The 25,481-nt window shown below is 44.6% G+C and overlaps 2 protein-coding genes across 4 annotated transcripts in view; one reads left to right on the top strand and one right to left on the bottom strand.

The window, feature by feature from the left end:
• Positions 1–1,031: 1,031 nt before the first annotated feature.
• SHOX2 (SHOX homeobox 2) lies at positions 1,032–16,977 on the bottom strand. 3 transcript variants are annotated; one of them, XM_063307876.1, is made up of 5 exons: positions 16,683–16,977; positions 13,438–13,727; positions 6,992–7,049; positions 6,444–6,532; positions 1,032–2,367 (listed from the first exon to the last, which is right to left on the bottom strand). In XM_063307876.1, exons 1-5 carry the CDS (start codon positions 16,975–16,977, stop codon positions 2,074–2,076), a joined length of 1,026 nt encoding a protein of 341 aa, XP_063163946.1. In that variant the 3' UTR covers positions 1,032–2,073. The 3 variants fall into 3 exon arrangements, with proteins under 3 accessions (XP_063163946.1, XP_063163947.1, XP_063163948.1); XM_063307877.1 differs by having other exon boundaries at positions 13,438–13,646; positions 16,701–16,977; XM_063307878.1 differs by having other exon boundaries at positions 1,032–2,331; positions 13,438–13,646; positions 16,701–16,977.
• Positions 16,978–21,545: 4,568 nt separating this feature from the next.
• RSRC1 (arginine and serine rich coiled-coil 1) overlaps positions 21,546–25,481 on the top strand; it is a 194,331-nt gene continuing 190,395 nt past the window's right edge. Inside the window, exons 1-2 of the mRNA XM_063306512.1 lie at positions 21,546–21,624; positions 24,757–24,947. Coding sequence (XP_063162582.1) covers positions 24,766–24,947 — 182 coding nt within the window. The 5' untranslated portion in view covers positions 21,546–21,624; positions 24,757–24,765. The remainder of the gene's footprint in view (positions 21,625–24,756; positions 24,948–25,481) is intronic.

The following is a 25,481-nucleotide window of genomic DNA, read 5'->3' as shown; positions in this document are numbered from 1 at the left end:
ATAATAGCGAAGCAAACCTGAGTGGAACAAACTCTCGTGCCGACAACACGGAAACGAAAGAACAGCGTTTCTTTCTTCTTGGCCACTTTCTTTTCCCCCTCCTTAATAACTTAAAATACTCTAGAAAAAATACGGTCAATATAAATAATTTGTTTTGTTTTCATGGAGAACAAATAATTACAAAGCTCTGTTCCTAGCAGAGTTCAACTGGCAAAGAGATTTCTCTTCCCTCCCGGTTTCATTTTCTTGGCAAAACTGAGCGCGCAGCTCTGGCTTTCAGCGAAGGGACGGACCACCTACCTCGCGGTCCCTCAGATTACCGCTATATATATATATATATATATATTTATCTTTTTTCGGCAAAGAAAGAAAATACATAGATATAGATTATGTACCACCACAAGGTTACGGGAATGGATGCACCTTTATGGGGGAGGATCGAGAGGTTTGACGGAACACTCAACTCACCAGTTATTTACTATCGCCGAAATAAATGCTTTTGTGCACCAGTATCTTTCTTTTAAAAAATATACTTCATACCCCCTGCCATTATTAGAAGTGGACTTATGGATGGCCGTGATGCCCTTCCGTCTGTACCGTGAAGAGAGAAGGGGCGGGAGGAAGACACCCAAGGTTACTAGAAATCCGACAGCCGAACAAGCCTCATCCGGGAAACAAGTCACATTAAAATCCCATTGAAATCAATGGGATGAGACCTATTGGCCACGGATCCTGTTGAACTAAATGAGAGGTTGTGAAAATGTAGACAGCCGTGGCGTGGGGCTGGGAATCCGAAATCTAGAGCACAGTCACGGCTTTATTAGAACTTCCCTTTCCCAGGATTCTTGAAGGAGGCTGGATGTTTGACCCGAAAAGAGGAGGTTCGGGGCAAGGAGCATCCAAGAACCCACTGATCCTTGTCATGCCTTTTGGAAAATAAGTTAACAATTAAACGTATCGCAGGGGTGTCTGCAGGATATGGTCAAAAGAGTCAAGATGGCGACTTACGTAGAAAGCAGGCGGGGCTTCGATCGCACCGTCGCGGCCGCCATCTTGACTTTCTTGACCATATTCTGAGGACACCCCCAATTTATCCTCAACTAAAAGGCCAGAGGAGTGGAGTCTTAAGCGACCACGGCTGGAATACTAATCGGGCGTTTCTAACACATGGGCCCATTGATTTCGATGGGATCGGGGGCGACAACCGAGCAGCCCCTTCCCTGCATTGCCTTGCGAGGTCTCCCTCTCGACCTCTCTTAACTCCTTAGCCCAGCGCGGCGAGCTTGTTTCACTGACGGACTTTGTTCTCCAAGATTTAAGGTGTGATGCTAATGATTCGAAGGGACGCCAAGAAGTAAAAATAACCGAACCCCATGCAGACCCGGAACAGTCCTAGCAAAATATTCCGACCAGTTTTGCGTTGGAAACGGGAAGAGAAAGAATCGCGTTCGACTTTCTCCCCTTTATTCTCCTCCCTTCCTCCCCCTCCCGCATTTTTAAATTCTTCTTTCCTTTTCATCTCCACTTCTAGTCTGTAGCTGTTCAAGCTCAAGTATCAGATGCAACGTGAAAGGAGGCCCGCCTCTCTTATCAACTTTCTCGCATTAAAGTGAACTTCGCAGGAAAAGGGTCAGTTTCAAAACCTGTGAACTTCCCAGCTGCGTGTCTAGTTCTTCTAACTCTTTAAATAAGTCTCGCTCTTCCCTCCAGTTTAGGAGTGGGTTGTCTGTCGCCGTCTCGTTTATCAGCAGTAGCAGAAGTTTGCCCCAACTCCGTCTGTCAAAGAAGCGAGCGATTTCGTCGGAGGGCTCTCCTCGCCCCACCCCCGGGTCGGACCGGCGGCCCCCGGACGGGGCTCGGCGGGTGGAGACTGCCCTTGCGGAGTCCTTCACCTTGGAAGGCGCGCAGGCCCCCGCGGCTCGGCCCTCCCCAAAGCCTCGCTCCGGCGGCGCCAAGGTCGGTCTCTGCTGAAGGCGGAGCGCGGGAGGGTGGCGGGGTCTCTCTCCGGAGAGCCTCTCCCGGGCCCCGCGCTGCCTGCGGTGGGATCGCCACGCGCCCCTCGGGGCCGAAGAGTCACAGGCCCAGCGCAGCCGCGTGCTTTTTGGCTTTGAGTCTGAGGTCCGCGATGCTGGAGTTCTTGCTGGTGGTCTTGGCCGCCGCGGCCGCGGCCACCACCGAAGCGGCCGAGGCCGACTCCGCCGCCAGGGTGGCCAAGGGAAGGCCGAAGGGCGGGGCCGGGAACATCATGTAGGGCGCGTGCGCGGCCAGGTGCGGGTGGAGGTGGTGGTGCGCGTGCGCCACGGCGCTGTCCAGCTGCAGCTGCGCCTGCACCTGAAAGGACAAGGGCGTCACGTTGCAATGACTATCCTAAAAGGTGTAACGAGAATGGAGAGAGACAAGAGCATTAACGGACCGCCCAGCCATCTCCCCCGCCTTCGCCCTCCAGCGCGCGCGCCCACTTCCCTGGGGATCTGTGGGAGGAGGGGGAAGTTCGCCGACTTCGTGGGCCTTGTTCCTGGGCGAACAGGGACCTTCAGCTCCATCAAAAGAGCTAGCTTATGGGTTAGCATGGGTGAACCCAGTCAGGTGAGTGTTTGTTTATTAAACCATGGGTCAGTATGATGTACAAACCAGGCTGCCACCTCATTAAGCCCTGTTTACAAATTACAGGGCCAAGGTTCACACAGCATGGAAAGCCAAGGCCAAACAAATGACATTATGGCACTGTGTGACCTGTGCTTCACATAGAGAGAGGGAGGGAGTGTTCCTCTCTATTGCCACCACCACCACCCCCGGGTTTCGGAAAGAGTAAGAGTACAAGAGGAAAGGGTCTGGTTTAAATGAGAAAAATCAATGCCTTTCCTAAATTCCACCTTTTCTTCTATAACTGAAGCACTGGGCAAGTTTTGCAGAGTGCTGTATTTAGCACTTGCTGGCAATGGATTAATTCCTAAAAATTGTGTGGTGGTGGTGGGGAGTTGAATTTCAGTTCACAAGCTTGCCTGGGATTAGCTATCAGGCAGCCAACCTGTATACATTCCATTGGGAATAAGCCCCATTGAATGCAGGCCCTACTTTTGAGTAATGCATATGCATATGCATAAAATTCATAGGTTGTGTTGGTACAGCCTCAAATTAAAGCTGGAAGGTATTAGAGGCAGCATTTAATGGGGCTTGCTGCTAAGCAGATGCTTTTAACACTGCAGCTTTACATTTACACTCTGAGCTTGGCTGTATGTAGTAAAACAAATGTTTTAGCAAACTGTTCAAGCTACCCATAACTCCTCCAAGTCATCACATTCAGAAAAGCATGATAAGAGCACCTGAAGTATATGGCAAGGTTACAGAAGTGCTCTCACAGTACTTGGCTGAGTCTCAAAATAGGTACGTAACATCCTTATGCAGGCCAAGGCTGCTCTGAGTTTGTGCAGAATGCCTTTGCTTAGGCCCTAAGTACTCTGAGACAGGTCCCAAGGAAACAGTGTCCTTCCTAGCTAGAGTTAATAACAGGAACAGCTAGTACAGTCTTTAACAAACGATCAATCAGACTGACTACCATCTAGTCAAGGATAAGCCAGGGAGAGAGGAAAAAAGCTCAGCTTTCAGAACCAAAAGGGCTAGGAGGTTAAACAGATCTACTGCAAGGAAAAGGCTACTTTAGTCTATTTATTTATTCTCACCTTAGCACTTGCTGGCAATGGATTAATTCCTAAAAATTGTGCATAGTGGTGGTGGGATTTTTCCTTTAACATATCAAGCTAAACTCAAACCCTCATTAACAAAACACAATTGCTGGCCCACGTAACACCAAATCAAATTAATCCTGTGGCAGTTTTATGTGACAGTCTGGTTAATGCAACATGCTGCAACAATGTTAACCACAAATTTCATTTTATCCTAGTCTAGTATGTGTGAACCAGCTCTTTTGTTTCAAGGCTGAGCAGTACAGAAACATGCCTGGGCCTTGCTTCATACTAATTATGGTTTAGTGGGTTTTTTGTGGGGGAGGGGGGTTAATAAAAGCTTTAAACATTTTCAGAGGGTCATCCTTCCTTATTATCCAAGATACAGGATGGACAGGAACACTGACTGGTTGGACTCAGAAGTGCATTGCTTCATTGATTGGTTTCTTCTGCTGATGGGCTTGCTGCACCTTGCATTGATTGACCAGCCTGTCTGCTTATATATGTCCATTGCAAATACTAGTCACAAAATGTTGCTTTAGAGCTGTTGGTGGTTTACTGTTACTGTTTTATTCCTGTGACTGCTGTCAAATGGTATGTGCACTAGTTAGCTAACCATAAGGAATGATGGCAAATTGGTTATAATTTAGTTAATTTTTTTCCTACCTACTAAACCTTAGGCTCCTGATTCTAATAAATGTGCTTGATTTCTGTCATTATGATTTACTTAATTTCACCCATCCATTCTGAACTTGTTTTTCAAAATGATGATGCTATCCAATCAATCGTGTCCAATTCTTGGCAGTTTTATTTTTTTACATTTTCAAAATACTTTTGTTTAATATGGTAGGAAAATTATATACCTGTCCTACTAATTCCTACTCATACATACCATGGCAAGATTTAGGCTGCCTAAATTGAGTTGAGTACTGCAACCCTAAAGAACATCAAGCAGGTGGGAACAAGACCCAACACTATACTTTTATATCTTGTCTTTTTTCCCAGTTCTCTAAAGGCTGTACATATCTATAACTGTTTCATCTGCCTGAATTTTTTAGTAGTATCACACATAGACTCTAACTGCGACCATTCAAAGCTTTAAAGAGGTTTGCTGTGTTGTTATGGATGTCATGGATACTAGGCACCTTCTTTAGGCAAAGTTTTTCTTTTTGTCACATCTAAGAACATTTTATCCTATACAAAAGTCCTGCAAGACAAACTCTATGTATATTCAATAAAATTTTTTAAAATGCATTGAATTTCATGCATATTGAGGGTCAGCTGTCTTTCCTAACTTTGTGCTGACAGGTCTGTTCGATCTACATTTAGTAGAATCCCCACCAGGATTGTGCTGCCTGTGCTGATTGGGAATTCTGGGAAATGTAGTCCGATCACATTTGAAGGGTACAAGATTGGGGAAGGCTGAACTAAGGTTTGAAAAGAGTGATTTATCCACAAATATTTAATGGGTGTGTACCACCTACAGTACTTTTACAATACCATTAGTAGCAGCAAACCTGAGGGGCACAACTTTCTCTTGGACTGAACACAATCAAGTCATTAAAAATGTGGCCAACACTCCCCCACTTCCTGGGTTTATGGGTCCAACACACTACTTCCAATACATTCATTAGAAGTCCCTCTGAAATCAGCTGAAGTTACTTCCAAGTAATGGCCATAATTCAGAGACAGAAGCCCCTGAAATCAGTGTCTTAAGAGGATCAACCAGCCTGGGCAACAGTCAAACATGTTTATAAACGGGGTTGTTAGGCTTGCCTACATTCACCACAATATGCGTTGTTTAGAAGGGAATCTCCAAGAAAGAGAGATTATATGGGCTTTTAAAAAGCACACTAAATACTATTTTCAGTAGACAGCAAGAATATAAATTAAACTATTTAAAACAGAAGCGTTCTATTTGTAAAGCTATGTCAGTTGTGATTTTTTTATTTAACCTTGTAGGAATCATTCTATCAAAATTAAGATAAGTGCTTATAGCCTCAGTGCCTATCCCTGCATCCAGTGGTGAACATCATCCATAGCAAAATTCAATTCTTTGGAGTGGGCAGTCAATGGCTGCATCAAGGCTTGCCTTCCTAAATGCCCTTACTAGATCTTCATTACATTAAACACACAGGACATATACCTGATTAAACATGCCTGGATCACACAGAGATGGTGCCTTTCAATAGTTATCTGCAAGTAAAACCTCACCAAGCACATAATGTAGTCTTCTCCAGGTAGTATGAATAAAAATTGCTCTGAATCTCAGGCTTATGTCCTGAATGAACTTGCCAAACTTTGGCTTCACAACTTTGGCATCTTCCTAGACCACTGATTGCTATATTCCAATCCTGCCCCCTGGTTTCTTGAGATTACAGCCATGAGATCTGAGTCCTAGCAAAATCAAAGTAGGAGGAAAGCGCTCATTTTCTCCATTTCAAGAGCTTTCAGCAGCAACCCTGAGTACACTGGCAGGGCAATTAAATGGTGCATGTTTTCAATACAGTCTTGCAGTTGGTTGGGATGATCTGCAGATCTGCCACAGATGCAAGAAAGACTCATTCTCACCCTCTACACATTTCCCTTCCCCCTGCAGAAGGATATTACTGGCATTTGTTTTCAGCAAAATAATGTCCAGGGCTTCTGTTTCCAAGGAGGAAGATGGGGAGAACTACCCAATGGTCAAACAGGAAAGGATGGGAGCTACTGGTGGCCCCTTGGTCTCAAAGGATGCTCATGGCTGGCCCTTCTACTTGCCTGCTGGAAAGGCATCCGCAAAGCACCAACATTCACATAGGGGGCAACTCGGCAAGCTTCAAACTGGCTTGCTGCTCCAATGAGGACCCCTGAAACAAACAAGGGTTGAATCAATTAATCACTTGAAGTGAAGCAGGCTCACCTTTATCCTCAGAGGTTCCCAGCCAAAACAGGGAGGGAGAGGCAGAACTTGAAGATGTTAAGTTAAAAAGAGCTAGTGCCTGCATTTGGGCCATTTGGGCTTAGGTTCAGGACAAAGGACTTTTTCTGATTGCCCCATCCCCACAGTCCTGAGCAAAAAATGCTGGGAATCGCTTCCCTGTTCCTTTCGATGCTGTCCCAAATGGCACCATCCTATGTACTTTTGTACTGAAGGAAGTCCCGTTGTATCCCATGAACTCAGGCTGGTGAATATACACAAAACTGCAATGTTGGGAAAGCTCATTAAAAGTGATAGCCCACAAACCAGGCTAGAAGAAGCCCAAGAGCTCAGAAATTAAAGGCATGTCTAGGGCAGAAGCCCCCTTGGTTCCATTTCACATATGTACCTTTATGTAGCTGGTTTTCTTGCTTTCTGCATTTAGCTCTTCTGTTCTGAAACCAGACCTGGGCAGACAGACAGGGAGAGAAGCAAACAAGTCAATATAAAGCCACAACTATATATTTTAAGCAACCTCTCTGTTGCCATGTTTATTACAGGAAAGCTGCATTTTGCAAACAGAGATTCTTCTTCCCTTCCTGTTTGCTACTCCCAGCCCCTTTCCATCTAAACCTGGTCTCTAGAGAACTTTCAGATCTCTCCTATGGGTGCCTGGTACAATTATTTGTCCAAGTTTGGACTCTCCTCAGGCTGCCCTGATCTAACAGTAAATCCCAGGAAACACAGCTGCATTACTTTTTGAATAAGTGTGGATATGATTGCAGCACAAGGGTCATCAGTCAGCTGTAACATCTTGCCTTGCAAGTGTTGGAAGTCCAGTAAATATTTCTGAGCCTACCTAACTGCCTCCAGCTATATCCTAGTTTCATAGAAGGAATGGAGGTTCCCCCTTGGATTAACTAGATTCTATGTGTCAAAGGTCAGTTGTTGCTATTGTCCTAGAAGCACCTTCACAATTAGAAAAGCACAGTTCTCACTTCTACTTGTCCTAAGAAGAAACATCTTCAGTTTGGGTTGTTCCTGTTCTATATTTAAACAGTCTAGCTGGTCTAGAGTAGAAAAGCCATTTAGATGTGCATTTTTGAGAAAGTTATCCCATTTGCAGACATTTCCAGTTATCAAATATTTGTATCATTCATGTCACACATTTTAGGACTTTTAGTAACTTATTTAAGAAATAGTACCATAAAAGATTTCTGTCACACACATGCACGAACATTGCAAAATGTATCAATAAATTGGTTTGTAATCACACACAATGTTTATAAGTCTCTCTTTCTCGACAAATCACAATCTAAAGCCAATTGAAATGAAAACTAGTTTTAACCCTCTCTTCATATTTCAATTGAATTTAGGCTTGAATCTTAAGCATAGAAGGTGGCAGAAAATATTTCCAATGATTTGGAAGCAAGCCCTATTCTTCAATAGAAATTTATCCCAAGTAAACGCTGATAGATTGAAATTTTCCTCTGTAAAATCAATGGGTCTTACTTCCCTTCTGAGTTAAATGTGCTTCAGCTCAGGCTTGTTAAGCACTTTAATGCTGTAACCCAATACAGATTCACTGGGGATTGATCCTATTGTGTTCAGTAAGACCTGTCTCTGAGTAGAAGTGCCCAGATGTCTGCTGTACGTCCCATGATTTTCAACGGTGAGACACTGAGGTTAATTTCCTGCACTCAGTTTTCTGGAAATCCCACTGTAGTCCACTGGATTTATTTCTGAGTAAATGTTGTTGGTGATTCTCTTAAGCAGGTTCTTTACACAAAATATGGATACAAGAGGAAGTAAAAGGGGTGAATTCAGCTGGGTGAATAACCAGATTATATTTTTAAAAAGGAGTCTTCCAGAGAAAGCTAGTTAAGTTCCAATCTGAGATTCAGATGCATATGCTATGACCAAATATTAAAAATGGGGCTATCATGCACGGAGCCCACTTGGATGGAGCAAAAGGGAATTTTCTTTGGATTCTAAAACCAGGGAGGGCAGAAAAGAAATAGGAATGCATGGGCTGCTCCCCAAGAGGATGAAAAATTCCCTAGAGTTTAACAAAGTAAAAGAGTCTTGTGATGCTTTCAAGGCTAACAACTTTATAATGACATAAGCTTTCAGGGATCACAAACTACTTTATCAGACTGTTTGTGCCATAATAAATGTGCTTCAAGACTTTCAGGTGCCATTACACTGTTAAGGTCTGCACTGACCCTCAGGGAATGCTGAACAATAGAAGCCACAACATGTTTTTTTTCCCACCAAATTTATTGGTGGTAAGAAAAAGAGTTTGAGACTAAAACAGGAAAAACGGGACCTGAGCTGATGGGTTTATCCTAATGAAAACAAATTCCTAGGCTCGGAATGTGCAACTAGATCACTGTAGGACCTAAATGGAAGTATCTTGGAAGAAGAGGGACTTTGGATAGCCATGTGCATGATTTCAGTTGTGATGCATACAGTGTTTGGAATAAACATTTTGTTGTTGGATACAAGAAATATAGATGCAGATATATGTAATGATAGCAATATGTTTCTAGATACACATCCACCTGATCAGTCCCAGAAGATGAGACCTTAGGTGCCCATTGTTTACACTAGTTCTGTACTGTTCCAAAAAACAAGACGGACATGTCAGTGTAGTCAACATAAGTGACTATAGCATTTGTAGTAGGGCCTGATTGGCAGGTCTTTGGGTTATCAAAACCCAACAAGCCTGAACCTGGGTCTCCCAGCTCCTTCCCATCCCACAGCTTAGCAAAAGAGAATATCCTCCTTTCCTGATTCTCCTGCCATTACACTGTTTCATCTCTGCAAAAATATCCCTACCGAACTTCTCTATTTGACCTAACTCTGAAAGCCTGAAATTGGATCAAAGGGTTTGGATATTTGCTAGAGAAAGTGACTGGCCCAAGGTCACCCAGCCGGCTTTCATGCCTAAGGCAGGACTAGAACGCACAGACTCCTAGTTTCTAGCCCCGTTGCCTTAACCACTAGACCAAACTGGCTCTCATCTCTCTCTCTCTCTCTCTCTCTCTCTCTCTCTGTCACACACACAGACACACACACACTTAAAAAAACTCAGAAAAGAATGAGCTCATTAAAAGCTAGTAGTATTGATCAGCTTTTTCTGCAAGAAAAATGAAACACCAAAGCACTTAATTACAAACTTAGAGGTGGAGGGTGGGTGTCATATAAGTGTCATAATAAAGAAACTGAGAAATGCTCTCTCTCTCTGGGTACTAGAGTACAATACAGAAGTGGAATAATCATCTCATTATTATGATAATCTCATTTTTGTTCCCATATTAGGAAAAAAAATAGAGAATGGGGAAAACAATTCCATACCAGGCAAGGTGACAATTTTGACTATATTAAAGTGAGAAAAACTTTTAAAAGCATGAAGGAGAAGAAAGTTGGTACCTTAGTGCATAACAAATTTGGATTGCCTGATCCTATATTCAGTCTCTCACTGCCACCCCCACATATGCTCCAATGAGTTCAAAAGAAGTTACTATTAAGACCCTTTGAATTCAGAAGAACTAGCATTTGACTAAAGGTGCAAAAGATCAGGCAGAGTGAGTTGCCTCATTTCTTTAGAGGGTTCTACTTTAAACTGGTTGGATTCCACATATATATATTTATTTATTTTTCAAATTTCTATCACTGCCCATCTCTCCCAAAAAGGAGACTCTAGACTTTACTGTATAAAGGGAGAGTGTAAGAATGTGTGAGCAACCAAAAATCTGCTGTCCTTCAAAGGGGAAGAGAATCTCACTGGAGATTTTCTTTGAAAGGGTTTGGAAAAAAGTGAGTGTGGAGTTTGGAGTTTGGAAAAAAGTGAGCTGATGTCTGCAAACCTAGAACCCACCATGCGACCCACTGAGATGAACCAAATGCTCTGGGCCTAACCTTAGTTCAAGGTACTGCCTGTTAGCTTCAAAGAAAGGGCATGTAGGCCAACCCTAGGACTTGGGGCTCACTCAGGCTGTGAATGACACCACTGTGTTTTCAGGGCAAGCTGCAAGCAAGAGATCCTGCCAAGGGTTCCAGGCTAAAGCTACCATTCCCGCTTGCTTTTCCTGGGGGCAGCAGCCACCGAGCAAAAGCAGCAAAGGAGCCCAGCCTGCCCGATTCCTAGATGCAGGTTCCATCTGACTTGCTTCCAGAGAAATCCGTGTAGCCGCTACAGCCAGCAGCCTGATCCTGTGCAACTATATGAAGCAGCAAAGTGACAAGAAAGGACACCCCTCAATAACTTTACTCAGGAGCAAGCCCCACCAGCATCAAAGGTCATTGCTTCTGAGCAAACCTGACCCGGAAGGGGTCTGGAGGTTAGGATTTCGGCTTCTAATTTTCCCCACTAGCTTGCAAACTCTTCTTCATGCCATCTGCCAAGGAGAACCAGGCAGGATAGTGGGTCTCGTTTAAAGCCAACTCACAGGCATTTTCTGGGGCCATTTGAAAGGATCCAGACTCTAATCAATGCAAATCTCTGGAAGTTCTTCTCTACGGATTATACCAAGCGCCAGTTATTCTTTTGTTGAGACCTCTGTATTCTGGAATCAAGCGGCCTTTAATTCCCCCCACTTTTTTTTTTCCTTTTCAGACATAACTGGTCAAAATACAGGCACCCATATTTGGGAGTGTGTATGTTTTAAGTGGCCAGCCTAAAGAAAAATGCAGGCAAATGGAAAACCAGAAAGGAGTAAGAAGGGGTGAGAGGGGTTTTTTTTCCTCTTTTTTTCCCAACTTTCTCTAGGTTATAGCTTAAAGAAAAAACAAAACACTGTGTCTCTGCCCTTCTCTTGTTTGATTTTCTTCCACCCTTGCTGCAACACGACTGTTCAGATTCTGCCTTGATCCGATTACAAGAGGCAGAGAAAGCCTTTCAAAAGAGGAGCCTGGTTTGGTGCAGATGGCAGCCCACGCCGCGCCAAGATGGAGGGGGAAGGATCAGTTACTCTGCAAGCAGCTGCAGATGTTCAAGGCCTAAAACGGCTCCTTGGGTTTGCACAAAGAACGGTTCCCGTTTTCCTGGGGAATCACAGCATCAATCCTGGACAAACGAGTCTGGCCTTTGGCTTGCCAGCATCTCCAGAGGGAAGGAGTGAGCTCCCACCTTTACAAAACTTTGGCCCAAGGGAGCTCCTGGGAATATTTGGAAGGTGCAGGAAAAGAAAAACAGAATCTCCAAAAGAGCTTCTTCGAAAAACCTCCTTTCACCCTCTAAACCAACCAGCATGTATCTCTTCCCTTCCACTCACCTTTCTCAGGGTTTTTAATATAGGAAGGAAGGAAGGAAGGAAGGAAGGAAGGAAGGAAGGAAGGAAGGAAGGAAGGAAGGAAGGAAGGAAACTGTAAATACTTACACTTTAACGACACCCAATATCCTGTTTTAGACCTTCTTATCAAGTATACAACCCTTCATTTTTTTTCTTTTTTCTTTTCAACCAAGATAGTCAAAGGAAGGGTGCGGTGTGAGCGTATGTGTGTGTTAAAATAGCCTATACTATCTAGTCTAGTATACATTTTTATATGACTGAATACATTTTTCCAGATGGAAAGATTAGATTGATATAATTTCAAACCCGAAATTATAGAACTAAAGCCATGAGGAAGATCTTATTTGAGCCCCAGTCACCATGGCTGTCTTTGCATGAGCTAAACTGTGGTTTACTTAACTGCCATTTACTGATTTAACCCAGTTGCCTGAGGTCACACAATGGACTAACACTGCTCAATGGCTGGTCCTTTTCACACACTCAGTCACAACTCACCTAGTGTGATTTTAGCCTAGCCTGCATTTAGGAGCTCAGCCCAAGATGAAACCTGGCTTGTTTCCGCATCTTTCTCCATCTTCAACTCTCCTGCAGGCAACCTCGTGGCCACATTTGCACCAGTGTCTTGCCCCCAATCGTTTGTTTTGCTTTGGCTCAGCATCTTGTGCAACTCCAGCCAAGTGTGGCTTATTCCATTAGCCCAGTCTAAGCAACCCAGCCTTGGTAACAATAACAGTAGTGGTCAGAAAGGGGAGAAGGTGGCTTGTCAGCAGGACAAGAGAATGGAGGTTTTCAAAACCATTTAATACGTTCTTCCACCGGCAGTCGGGGGAGCAACCTGAATCCATCCCACGCCAGGTAAAGCCTGATTTGAATGTCTCCTCCCACGCTCCATCAAGCCTGCGGCAGGCAGATTACATGGACTCAGTATCAAGTCCCCCACTCCCGATTTAAAGAAGAGGCCGGAGATCTGGAAGGCGCCCGGTGTGCGTGACAGAGAGTTCGCTTATGTGCCGAATGAAGACTGAATGGTGTGAAGGGGTGGGGGATTTGACTCACGGCCAGCGCGGCTACCTTCGTTTCCTTTGGAAACCAAAAAGATCACGCTAAGCGGACGAGCCATCCTGGCAGCCGATCTCCCTCCCAGCTAAAGTGTCTTTCGAGCAGGCTGAAAGAGTGCAAACACGAGTTCACCTCCAGGAACCTTTCCAGCTGGAATGACCAGGGCTTCTTCCGCGGGGAATCCACAACCACCTGCGGGTGGCTGCTGCTTCCTGGCGGAAGGGATCCCCGCTCCTGGCCAAGCAAAGGCTCTCCGGGAAAGGGCGGCCTCTCCTTTCACTGCACAAATCATCCAGACGGGATCCGAAAGGAACGTCCGCCGGCAACGGCACCTTCGGTCCCGGATTTCACCCCTACTGGCTCTGCAGCTCCGGGCTACTGCAGAGGAAATCACCGCCAGCCCCGCGTCCAGAAGCGGCTGGTCCGAGGAAAGCGTCGCTCTTGGACCTCCTTCCCCTTTCCCTTCCCCTTCCCAGCCCCGGCAAGCGATGGGCCTCACCTGTACCCGGGCTTCCGACAGCCCCAGACGCTGGCTGAGCTCCTCTCTCATGAAGGCGTCCGGATAGTGGGTCTCGTCAAAAAGCCGTTCCAGCTCGTTCAGCTGCTCCAAGGTGAAATTAGTGCGACTCCGCCGTTGTTTGATTTTCGTCTGCCCTTCGTCTTCCATCGCTTTGGCATCCTCCTTGCGCTCTTTCAGCTCCGGCGAGACTGGGGACGAGGCGAAAAGGCGATCAGAGCCGCGTGCCGGACCTTCTCCCGGGAGCACTGGGCCTGCTCTGATCGCAGGGTCTCCCCCACGTGTCTTTTTGCCTTAAGCCGAGGGGGAGGGGAGAGAGGGGGAGGATCAGGGATCAATGAACGCGGAAAGGTCACCCCTCTTAACGGTTTCGCGGCTGGAGGACTCCGCTGGCGAAGGCGCCCGATGGGCGAGGCGGAAGAGCTTGCCTAGCTCTGGACTGGCGTCCTGATCGGGCTGGGCTTTCCTTCCGAGCCCCCCAAACCTTAGGTTAGTCCCATGGATTTCAGCGGGCCACCTAACACTCTATTAGGGAAGAAACTGAACTGACTTGTTTCCAAACAGCTCGGCGAAGGATTTCTCCCTTGCAGCGCAGCCCAATCCCAGCCTTCTTGGAGGCATTAGATGGAAGTCCCTGGTGCTTTAGAAATTTAAGAGAATTGCACCCGAGGGTTCCAATCGAACTACACACAAGTAAGATACACATACACACACAAACACACACACCCATATCGGACTTTCCTTCCCTCTAAGACTCTTTCTTAGGAATACTTAGGAAAACACCTCGAGTTCCTCAGGAAGCCACCTCGTCGGTCTAAAGCCGCCTTCGGAAAACCTGGATCCGAAGAAGGTCCTTTTGGCAACAACCCCCAACCCTCCGCAGAACAGAGGCCAAAGGGGTTGAAAAACTGAATTTAGAAAGACTGTAAGCGGACTAGAGCTACTTTTGTTTTAGGTACATGAAGGCAAGATCTTTGGATTTGAGAAGAGAAGAAGATCCGAGGAATGATTCGGAGACAAAAAGATTTATACTAAAAAAACCCGGGCCGTCGCCGAAGTTGGGATGGGAGGATAGTCATTCGGGTCCAGACAGATTTCTTCCTGGCCTCCCCTTCCCCAGCAACACTCCAAGCTCAGTACCGGGGCCCTTCTGAGACGGGGCGGCCCTTTGAAAGGGGGCGGAAAAGGGGACTCAGCTGCGACGCCCGTTGGAAGCTACTCAATCCGCCTGTCCTTCCAAGGCTGCCGGAGGGTTTCACAAACCCTTGCGGCAGGTGCGGGAGGAAGGCGGCATCGGCCACACGCGACCCTTCCTCGTATCCGGCTTTTTAACCTCCCTACGATCTACCTGGGGTAGTTGAAAGTATCCTTGGCTTCCTTTGCGAAGAGGCACAGAAAAAGACGAGATTATCGGAATAACCACTCGGTCCTATTTTGATACTTAAAATGCATCCCACCCCATTTGCCTCCTCTTCCTCCAGTTATCCCCTCATTCCGGATGCAAATGAAAATTGATCCACGCAGGGAATTTGGAAGGTTATACATTCCTGCAACAAAGGCCTGCTGCCGTTAATTATAACGAGAGAGTCGGTCTTAGTCTTTCCCTCGAATTCCATTTTCCGCGCCTACAGCCCTCCCCGCACAGACAAACGCTTCAGTTCGGATACCAGGCCCGGCTTTTCTCACTCTCCGTATACTTGGCCGAGCGACGCTATCTATTCACACTGCAGGGCTTTCCTAATCCAAGGACTGGGTTCTCCCTCTTCCCTGGATAGTTTGTCCACCGCCCCGCCGAAGTTTGTTTATTGCAGTTGCGCGTCCCTCTCTAATCTATTCGGAATTTGTTTAGCAAATCATTTCCGGCTCAGGTTTTCAATCCAGTTCGGATCTGGAAGCAGCTACTTTCGTTAAACAAAAGGGTTGAAATAACGCCTCTTCCCCCCCGCCCCCGCGAATATGGCACCCTCTGACTCAAACCACATACATATTCAAATATGCTTGAAAGTTACAGAGTTCTTTGGATAAGCAAAGAGGGGGAGGTATATGGCCCAGCATTAGATTCGTGTATTTCTCTTCCTTGACTCCGACCGGTTTTCTTCTTTTCAGCAGAAAAACAGATTGATCGTTAAGGGCTCCAGAAAATAAAGCCATAAGAAACCTTCTCTCTTCGAATTTCAGTGCTGGTTATAATTAAAGGTTTCATTTGTAATGTGCTGCTTCAAAAAGTAGAATCGGAACTATTATAAATCATGTCTTTCGAAATAACACTTTTTAAAGTGCACTTTGGGAAAGATAAAATGTAATTTTCCTACTTCTATTGTGCACAATACTTGATATTTCCAGTCACACATTAATAACAGCTACACTTAAAGCTTTCTGATCACCTTTTTAATATGTCAATTTATTTTATTCTGCCTTTGTTTACATTGCAAATATCGAAGGTTCGTTTAGTGGAAACGAATTAATTTTCACCTGTAAATATTTTAATAACTAAAGATAGACCCCAGCGTGACATATTCTGTCGTTCGGTTTGTTTCAGTGGGAGTCAAATGCTTTGAAAAAAGTAATGAGGCGTAATCGGAGCCCCCCCCCCCCCATTGGCGGTAAAGACTTTGGAGCATTATGCCTGCCGATCTCCCCCCTCGAAAAACCTCTCACTACAGAACAACCCTAAACAACCCCTTACAGTCAAGCAGGTAGACAACGTGTACCGGAGGGAAACCTCCATTATCCAACCTAACCAGCACCTCTAATTTCACCTCTGTCAAAAAGGGACCCACAGCCGATCCCCACAAAAATCCACGGGTAGAATCGCCCCCCCCCCCCGCAAAACCCGGGCCATCTGGAACCATACCTGCCTGGGAGATGGCCGGGCTGGGTTTCTTTTTCATTGGGGTTAGTTTTCAATGTTCTCAGAGCTCTGCAATGCTAGTTGGGGGAGTGTGAGTGAGGGCACCGAAGATCGGCCGCCCGACTCCATCCTTTCTCTCGCCAAGTTTCCTCGCAGCTGCTGCCGGTCCGGACCCAACGCGCCTCTTTCGGCGGGGCTTTCCGAGCGAACCCACGAGCACACAAACGCAAGCACACGCGCGCGCGCGCGCCTTCAGCTAGGCGCGCCCTTTCCTTTGCTCTCTCTCCGGCCCCACTATCCCACATCCCCGACAGCCACCCCCTGATTTTCCCGCGAGGTCCCGAGGGTAGCCAGTTGCCCCGCAGGAGCCGGCAGCGAAAGAAGGGGTTCCTACCTTCGCTGAGTTTAGGAGTGCCCGCGTCCCTGTTCCGGTCGACGGCGCCCATGTCCAGCTCTCGCACCGGCGATCGCCCTCCCGCGCCGCCGCTTCCTCCAGCTCCCCGGGCCGCCGGGCTGCTGCTCTCCTCCCTGCTGGGCTCGCTGGAGCCTCCGGACTCCTTAGCTCCCCTGACGGGTCCGCTTTCCAGCACCTCCCTGTACGTGATCAGCTCCTTCTTCTCTTTTACTTTCTGATCAAACGACTTGGAAACAAAAGCGGTAAGTTCTTCCATCGCAGGCGCTTCTGTGGGCTCTTTTTTTCTCCCCCTCGTTTGCCTCCTCTGGCTGCTCCAAGCCCCCCAATAAACACATCAAGGGGGTCGGGAGGAGGAGGAGGAGGGGGAGTGGGAGGAGATGAAGAGGGGAGGGTGGGTGGGGAAGGGAGAGAAAAGCCGCAGAGGGGCTGGAGCGTTAAATGGGAGCGGAGGTTTCCCAACCCTGGCGAAGCTTGTAAAAATCGGTCTTTGACAATTCTCCCCGCGAAGAGTCCCGATCTGTCTGGGCTCCCGCGATTGAAGTCCCCACTATTTATACTTTGGAGAGCCTGCCCCTCGTTTGGAGCAAATAGCCTCCCCTTTGGTACTGGGAATGAACCCCCTTCTCCTGGAGCAGTCCAGGCGCACCGCCGAAAGAGAAAAAGAGCCAGGCGGGAGGGGGAGGGGTGGGGGGAGAGCGAGGGAGAGAGGGAGAAGTTCTCCGTCCCCCCTACCCCGCCCCTCGCCCCTTTTCCAGATCCGGCAGCCGGGATTTCTCGCGCGCGCGCTCTCTCGGCCATTAATCCAGGATTGACAAGAAGCCCTAATTAATTTAATTAGGCATGGATCCTGCGCTAGTGTCCCGAGTTAGTTAAACACCGGGGGGAAAGAGGGCTGGATCTGCAGAGGAGGGGCTGAGATGAGAAGTGCCCGGGCGGGTGACTGCGAGAAGGGAGGGAATTTCGAGCGCTTTCGCCAAACGTCTCCTGTAAGCGCTCGGGGCGGGCAGGCCAGCGAGGGCGTGACGGGCAACCGCCTGCCGGAGGAAGAACTCACCAACCCGGAGACGGGCGCTCTCTTGGGCCGGCTCTTCCCCACACCCCCACCCCCGGCCCCCACCCCCGCGGCCGTATCCGCGGCCCTTGACCTCGGGAACAGGCAGGAGAGCAGCGCTCGCTTGGCGAAGCCGTCTCTAGCGCAAGCCCAAAGGCAGCGGCTCCCTTGGGGGCCGTGCCCCGCGGCTTCCACACAGCGCGCTTAAGACGACCGCAACAGTTGTGACCTGTCAGGCCCTTGGAAGGTCGGGGGGTGGGGGAGAAGCAAACAAAAGAGGTGCATTTTCTGGGAGAATTACCTCCTTGGGCCCCCCAATGATGCCCAGCCCACTCATTGATACTCCAGCCCTTCTACCTGCCAGGCACGATTGCAGCTGGGCTTCACTCCCAAGTAAGTTCACTGTCTTCGGATTTTCCAGTCGTTGACACCCGACTGAGCAACGCTGGTCCCCCTCCCCTTCAAAACCTCTCTAGATTGCCACTGCGCTAGTTTTGCTGGGAAAGAAGTCCACAGCTTGTCTATTTACCTGTCCTCATTTTGGTAGGCAAAGGGTCATCCAAGTCAGGCCTGATTCTTGGTGAGGTCCATGCAGATTTCTTGGCAACAGAAGACAAGCATTTTACCACTGCTTTCTTCACCGTCCGTCCCCCCCCCCCCCGCCCCAGCTTCGCTTTTAGCTTACTGCCTTGGGGTTCCCTGGTGGTCTTCCATCCAAATACTAACCAGATCCCACCCTGCTTAGTATTGAGCCCAGATATGGAACTACTTGATGAGGCCTTCTTTTTGCTATAGAATACTGTACCAAATAGTTCCCCAACTGAGAATACAAATGGAGACTAGCATCTCATTTTTGTGACACATTTTAACTGGGAAATGTGCTCAGTTATCACATTTCTAAGAAAAAACACAGTCATATTTTTGACTTGCCAGTGATGGCAAATGGTAAAAAAGGGGGGAAAAGTATGGTCTCTAAACTTTGTGTAATTGCAACATGAGTTGATGGGATCCATTTGAGAGAATCTGGATTTACAGTCTGTGGATTGAGAAATAGGTCAATCATTAGACTGCAAGCTCATGTCCATTTGTTGGTGGGATCAAGTGCCTCTAACTTTCTTTGTAAGGAAGTAGGAAGAGATCTGACAACCACATTAAAACACTTTCTAAGCTTAGGAATGCATTGATTCCAATTCCAGACCCTATCTATGGGGGAGGGGAGGGGAGGGGGGAGGGGAAAGACTAATGGGAGTAAATTGTAAGGTTCTGAGAATTATATTGCCCATAAAGAAAAGGGTTTTTTTGCATCCTCTGACAACCCTAGGTGCTATCTAAAAGTCAAATCGAAATGCTCATTGCCTCACTGCTATTTTGCTCTTCCTTTCTTCCCCTTTGATTAATCCTAGTATGTTTTGTCATTTAACACTCAACACGCAAAGTTTCCCATTTGGATGGAGCGATTCCAAATATTTTCTACACTATTTTATGTTGAGATATATATTATCCCTTCTCTGAAAAGATTTTATATTAAAAGCAATGTACATATTATAGAGAATCAGTATATCCAAATTTGGGTTTTAAACCCAGAAAGTAAAAGTTAAGCTTTTAAATACTTTGTAATAAAATTGTCAGAATATTTTATTCTCTTTTTATGGCTTTTAGTTAAGTCTGTTCATATTCAATTGAAAGAGTTGATACAGGAAAGTATTAGCCTGCTGGAAAACCACAGAATTATGAGTAACAAGTTTTATAGACTGGACAGAAATTGCTTCTCACAACAATATGAGTATGATTCTAATTGGAAATAGAAATATTAACTCTGGAATCTTAAAGGCATCTCTTGAAAATAAGCATCTATTCAAGTTCAAAGTAATCTTGAGAAATGAATGAGGGCTCCGGACATCAATTCTTACAAAAGCTTCCTATAGTCAATTCTCTTTAAACTAATCCTTGTGTTTCCCTCTTTTTCAGTGACAATGACAGGATTTGATTCAAGTTTCTTACATCTCCACATAAGCTTTAGTCTACAATCCTTCAGTGCATTAAATAAAAGCAATATATGGAGACAACTTCCCAGTAAAGTGAGTCTGACAGTATGATTTAATTACTGAATGAAAATAAATTGGCTTCTTTTTGTAAAACAATGTAAATTAAGTTAATAAGTTATACTTTACTTATTTACTTATTTTCCCATTACCATTTTTTAAAAAGTAAATAAATAAAAGAAATGGTGTTATTCTATGCATTTTTACTTGGAAATAAATCCCACTGTCTCCAATGAACTGAGGAGTCTGTACAAAAATTGCAGATGTCACATTGGTGAGAGCTAGAAATTCCTATTTTAGTATAATTGCAAAGTAACCTTTTCACTAAGGGTACACTATTGGGAATTAAACTGGAAATGCTTCCAATCTATCCTTTCAGCCAAATTATGAGGTTTAAAGACTTGGACATTAAGGTGCAAATACAGGCATCCAATTTAGTAATCAACTGTACTGTGTTCAGTGGGGCTTACTTCAGATAAAAATGTATACAGGTGCAGCATTACAGTGCAATGTTGACTAAGAGTTGATATTTAGTTCCTGGGATTGAGTTACTCCCAGAGAAATGAATACTGGAATGCCACTTGAACCTGAAGACCTATAGCATTTCCTTAAAGAATGTCCCATTGACTTAAATAACTTTTACTTCTTAGTATACCTATGCAGTGTAAATTAACCATTGCCAGAAGCAGAAACAGCAAGCTTGATGTTCTATAAATTCAGATCAGTTGAGTGTGGAATGTACATAAATGGTCAGGATCACAACTGAAGTCTGAAAACGGATTTGTGGCTTTGAATAAATTTTTAAACCTGAAGGCTTGACATTTGAAAATGGATGCGTCTGTGTTTAATGTGGATAGTTTCTTTCCAAGATCATGGTCTGATCTCTCCTGGGGGGTGGAGGGAGGTAGTGGTGGACCTAAGAACAGAGCAAGACCTCTGTTGCTCTCTTGAATAGCATTTCAGCTCCCTATGAACGAACAGCTCTATCCCAGATATCTGCCTGAAGACCCTAGCCTATTCTTCGTCACCCCCACCCGGAAGCCTCTCAGAGCAGAATAAACAGCAACTACTTTACTCAGTGAAACAAAAGCATCTCATTTTTATGGCAAATAATTTTTTTGGGGGGGGGGAAGAAATGGTACCCGCGTATGAGAGAGAAAATAGTGAGCTGTTTTAATTGTTCTTGGTTTAAATGAAAAACGATAAATTTCACTCTTACCTTCTACAACTGAGCTTTTTAACTTCCTCTCCTTTAGCAACAATCTCAACCAACCTTAAAATAGTCTCAACTGGGGAACTAATTTGCACCTAAGCTCACAAAGCCCATCATTTCTAGGGAAGGAAAACTGCAGCGTCTTAAAAGCAGTTTGCAGATAAATCATTGCAAGTTTAATCACAGCGCAGTTTATACAGACAGAACTCTGATTTATTCGGGATTTTTTTTTCCTAGATGTGACGCATGTATACAAGAAGGCATACAGAAAGGTCATACAAGAAACCAACAAGCGGAGTATAAAAAATAAAAACAAAAAGCCTATAATGGCACTAATTAAAATTAAAATGTGTAATTTTAATGAGGTTGTTTGGAAAAAAACCAAAAGAAAAAGCAACGCCGCAACGCAAAAAGCCGCGCTACCGGCGCAGAGGCCGGCCTTTCAATCGATAACCTCTACGCTCCTCGCCTGAGTCGCGGATGGATGAGCATTGCGATGGTTTAGTAAGGTCTGGCTGGCGCTCTGGAGGAGGAAGGCGCTGAGCTCAAACTACGGAAGCTCGGCAGCGGCCTTCGGTGGGCTCGCGGGAGCCTGAGGTAAATGGGCTCGTGCGGTTGGCTCGGGATGTGTGAGTGCCGCTACCGTGGGGCTCCAGAAAGACGCGGCGGGAGGATTAGGGGAGCTTTCAGGAAGCCGGTAGCGCCTAATTTTCTGCTTTTCGGGAGCAGGAGGCAGAATCCGTTTTCGTACCCCGGGAAGCCCTACAGGGAGAGCCCAGAGCCTGGCGGGTTTGGGCTGCTCCTTCTCAGCCAGCGAAGAAATCTTCGGATTGGTGCCCTCGCCCGGGTTTTCCTGAACCTCCCCGTCTTTTCTTCGTCAGCTAAGACGGCCGAGCGAGTTGCACGTTGTTGCTGGGCAGAGAAGATCCTGTGGTCGCTTCTTGCTGAGCTGCAGGGAGAGTAAGAAGCCGTGGGAAACTCCTCTTGGTAGCCTTTGCTTTAAAAGCAGCGAGGCGGTCGGTGGTTTTCAGCATGAATTGGACTGCGCGCACACACCCACACGCACACCGGCCAACCCAATCCAACCCAGCTCATCTGGGATCTAGTTTGGGGAAGGGGAGAAATAGTTTGTTTAAGGCCTCTAAAGCAGGAGTAACCATCCTCATGCCATTTCAACCTTTTGAACAACCACCATGTCTTTTTGTTTTCCATGCTAGCTTGACCTAATGGGACCCCCAACTATCTACAGAGAGCTCTCTTTCTCGGCTCTAAAGGCAAAAGAGGGGCTTGCCTATGGCAGCTCCCCTCTCCTCGAAATGAGTTCGTACTCAATCTAAAGTAGGAAGAAGAAAAGAGTCCCTCTGGTAGGAGGAGATGGGCGGTGACAAATTTGATAAATAAAAATCAATCAATCAAAGAGAAAGCTAAGGGGGAGGAAAAAGGAAAAATAGGAAAGAAAAAAGATATAAAGAAGTGGCTTCTGATGTTTACAGCAGTTATAAGTGCAATTGTAAATTTACCTCTTACTCTGGCTACAACATGACTCTCTTTCTATAATATAGCCTATCTAATCATCAAAACCATAAATCACAAGTTCATTTTTTTCCGTTTTACGCAAAAAGCCCATAAAGGGTTTCCAGTCAGCAATAAACGTAGATATTTTCTTTTCTTTGATCAAACAAGTCAATTTGGCTATCTCAGCAAGTTCCATCATCTTCACCAACCATTCCTCAATTGTGGGTAATGCCGAATCTTTCCATCTTTGTGCATCTTGCTGCAATTATCATATCCAAAAACAAAGTTCCATGACTTTTTCCCAACTTTTGTCCATCAGTCCCAAAAGAAAGACCTCTGGCCCCAATTGTATATTAATCTTTAAAATCCTCAGAATCAGTGTATGTATTTGAATCTAAAATTTTCTAGCTTTTTTACACGTCCACCAGGCATGATAAAATGTCCCTTCTTGTTCACATTTTCAACATAAATTTGAAGTGCCTTTATACATTCTAGACAATTTATCTGGTGACATATACCAAGGTACATCATTTTATAAAAATTCTCTTTAAGATTATAACAGTGTAAATTTCAGTCCTTTCAACCACATATTTTCTCATTGTTATATCTGTATATTATAACCAAAAATTTAGCCCACTTTATCATACATTCTTTCTCTTGCTCTTCTGTTTCAAATTTTATAAAAATTTATACATTTTAGCAATTACATGTTCATCATTTGTACACAATTCTATTTCAAACCTGTCTTATAATGTTCAAAACCATAAACTTTCTGGCTACTTTAAATCTTTCTAATAACTAGAGATATGAAAACCATTGGCAAATATATCCCTCTGCCATTAGTTCTTCTCTTGATTGTATTCCCCTTGACAAAATTCTAATATCTCACAATAGTTTAGCCATTTGTGTTTGCCTATTAATTGTGTCTATAAAATGCTTCTTGTGCTAAGAGCCACGAAGGTGTTTTCGAGCACAACCAAAGTTTGTATCTATTCTACATTCTCAGTATGGCACGTCTAACAATGATTTTTAAAATCCTCATTAACCTTGGCTTTGTTGTACCACAAATATCTATGCCATCCAAGTCTCAGGTTGTGTCCTTCTAACTCCTTCCAACTTCTATTTCTCAGCAACACCCACTTTTTCATTCAAACAGCAAGCTGCAAAATACAATTTCAAATCAGGTAGACCCAATCCTCCTCTTTCCTTTGCATCTTGTAACACCTTATATTTAACTCATGGTTTTTTTTCCCCTGCCACACAAATTTAGATATATCCTTCTGCCACTGTTTAAATGGTGCATCAGTTGTCAAAACAGGTATTGTGTGAAACAAAAACATTCTAGACAAGGCATTCAGTTTTATCACAGAAATTCTCGTCAGCAGTGACAGTTGTAGTTTCTCCCATCTTAACATGTCTTTTTTAATTTCATTCCATGTCGTAACATAGTTATTTTGAAATAACATACCATTCACTTTTGTCATAGTGATACCCTGATATTTTACTTTCTTCTCAATCTTAAAACCCATTTTATTCATCAAATCTTTTTGATCTTGTATTTTCATATTTTTATTGGCATTTTCTTCTTCTGTTTATTAATCCTAAAACCTGCTGATGCACCAAATGATGCATCTTTTAGTTTTCCTATTTATGTTTCAATTCCCATTAAAGGATCTTCCAAACCAACACCAGGTCATCTGCAAAAGCCCTTAACTTATAAGTTTCTTTTTTTAATCTTTACCCCCACAATCATCTTGTCTTATATCTGTATTCAGTATTTCATGAACCAAAATAAACAAGAGAGGAGACAGTGGGCATCCCTGTCTTGTTTCTTTTTGTATCTCACAAGGTTTTGTTAGATCTCCATTAACAATTATTTGTGCCTTCTCTGAGGTGTAAATCTTACCCATTTTATGAAGTTCTGTTGAGCTTAATAGGATTTAAAAGAATGTGCATGCTTACGTTCTTACATTAACAGTTCAGCTTATTTCTTATTTTTTAAAAAAAGTTATGTAGAGCATTGTGTCTTCTCCAGAAGTTTGCATGATTATATTTTCCAGAACAGTGTTACCTATGTAGTGACAATAGATAATAGGTAACATTTTGCTTTAAATTTAAGACCAGTGAGTGGAAATTTGGTAATGATACAGTTTTCTATTAGTAATCCAAGACTCTTTTTATTTTCACAATTTTCTAATTTTTTGTAAAAACTAGCTTGTAAAAATGGGTCGCCATTCATCAGACACTGAAGAAGAGAATAGAAGCAGAAGAAAAAAGAAACATCGTAGAAGGTCATCTTCAAGCAGTTCCTCAGATGACAGAATTTACAGTCATAAAAAATCAGGAAGGAAATCAAGATCACGGTCTCGAGATCTCCAGTTTCGTTCACATTCATATGAAAAGAGGTATTGTGAAATATATTACTTCAGTTTTAAAACTGTAGATGAAACTTTTAAATTATTCATCAAGCATAGTTCAGCAAACTATGATTTACTCGGCTAAAAAAAGATATATAAATTGTAGCATTAATTTAATTTATTTGTGTCAGTTTATATAATTTGTTTAATTACATTGATAATAAAAATGGCATCATTTTAGAGAAAGAACTGAATCCATGCAGGCAGTCCTTGCTTACTGAAGTTTGAAGTTATGATGGTACTGAATAATGAGATTTACAATCGGTCCTTAACATTGTGGCCATCACAGTGTCCCTGCGGCCACATGATTGCAATTCAGGTGCTTGGCAACCGGTGCTCATTTACCACGGTTGCAGCATCCCATGGTCACGTTTTCTCCATTTGCAACCTTCATAGCCAGTTTCCGATAAACAAGTCAATAGGGAAACTGGCAGGAAGTTGTAAGTTATGGTCATGTGATGTCGAGCTTAACGTCCCATGGTGATTTGCTTAACAACTGCAGCTGGAACTGATGAACTGTTC

Source organism: Candoia aspera, chromosome 6, assembly GCF_035149785.1.
Source record: "Candoia aspera isolate rCanAsp1 chromosome 6, rCanAsp1.hap2, whole genome shotgun sequence".
Lineage (NCBI taxonomy): Eukaryota > Metazoa > Chordata > Lepidosauria > Squamata > Boidae > Candoia > Candoia aspera.
This window is presented reverse-complemented; position numbering and strand designations above follow the sequence as displayed.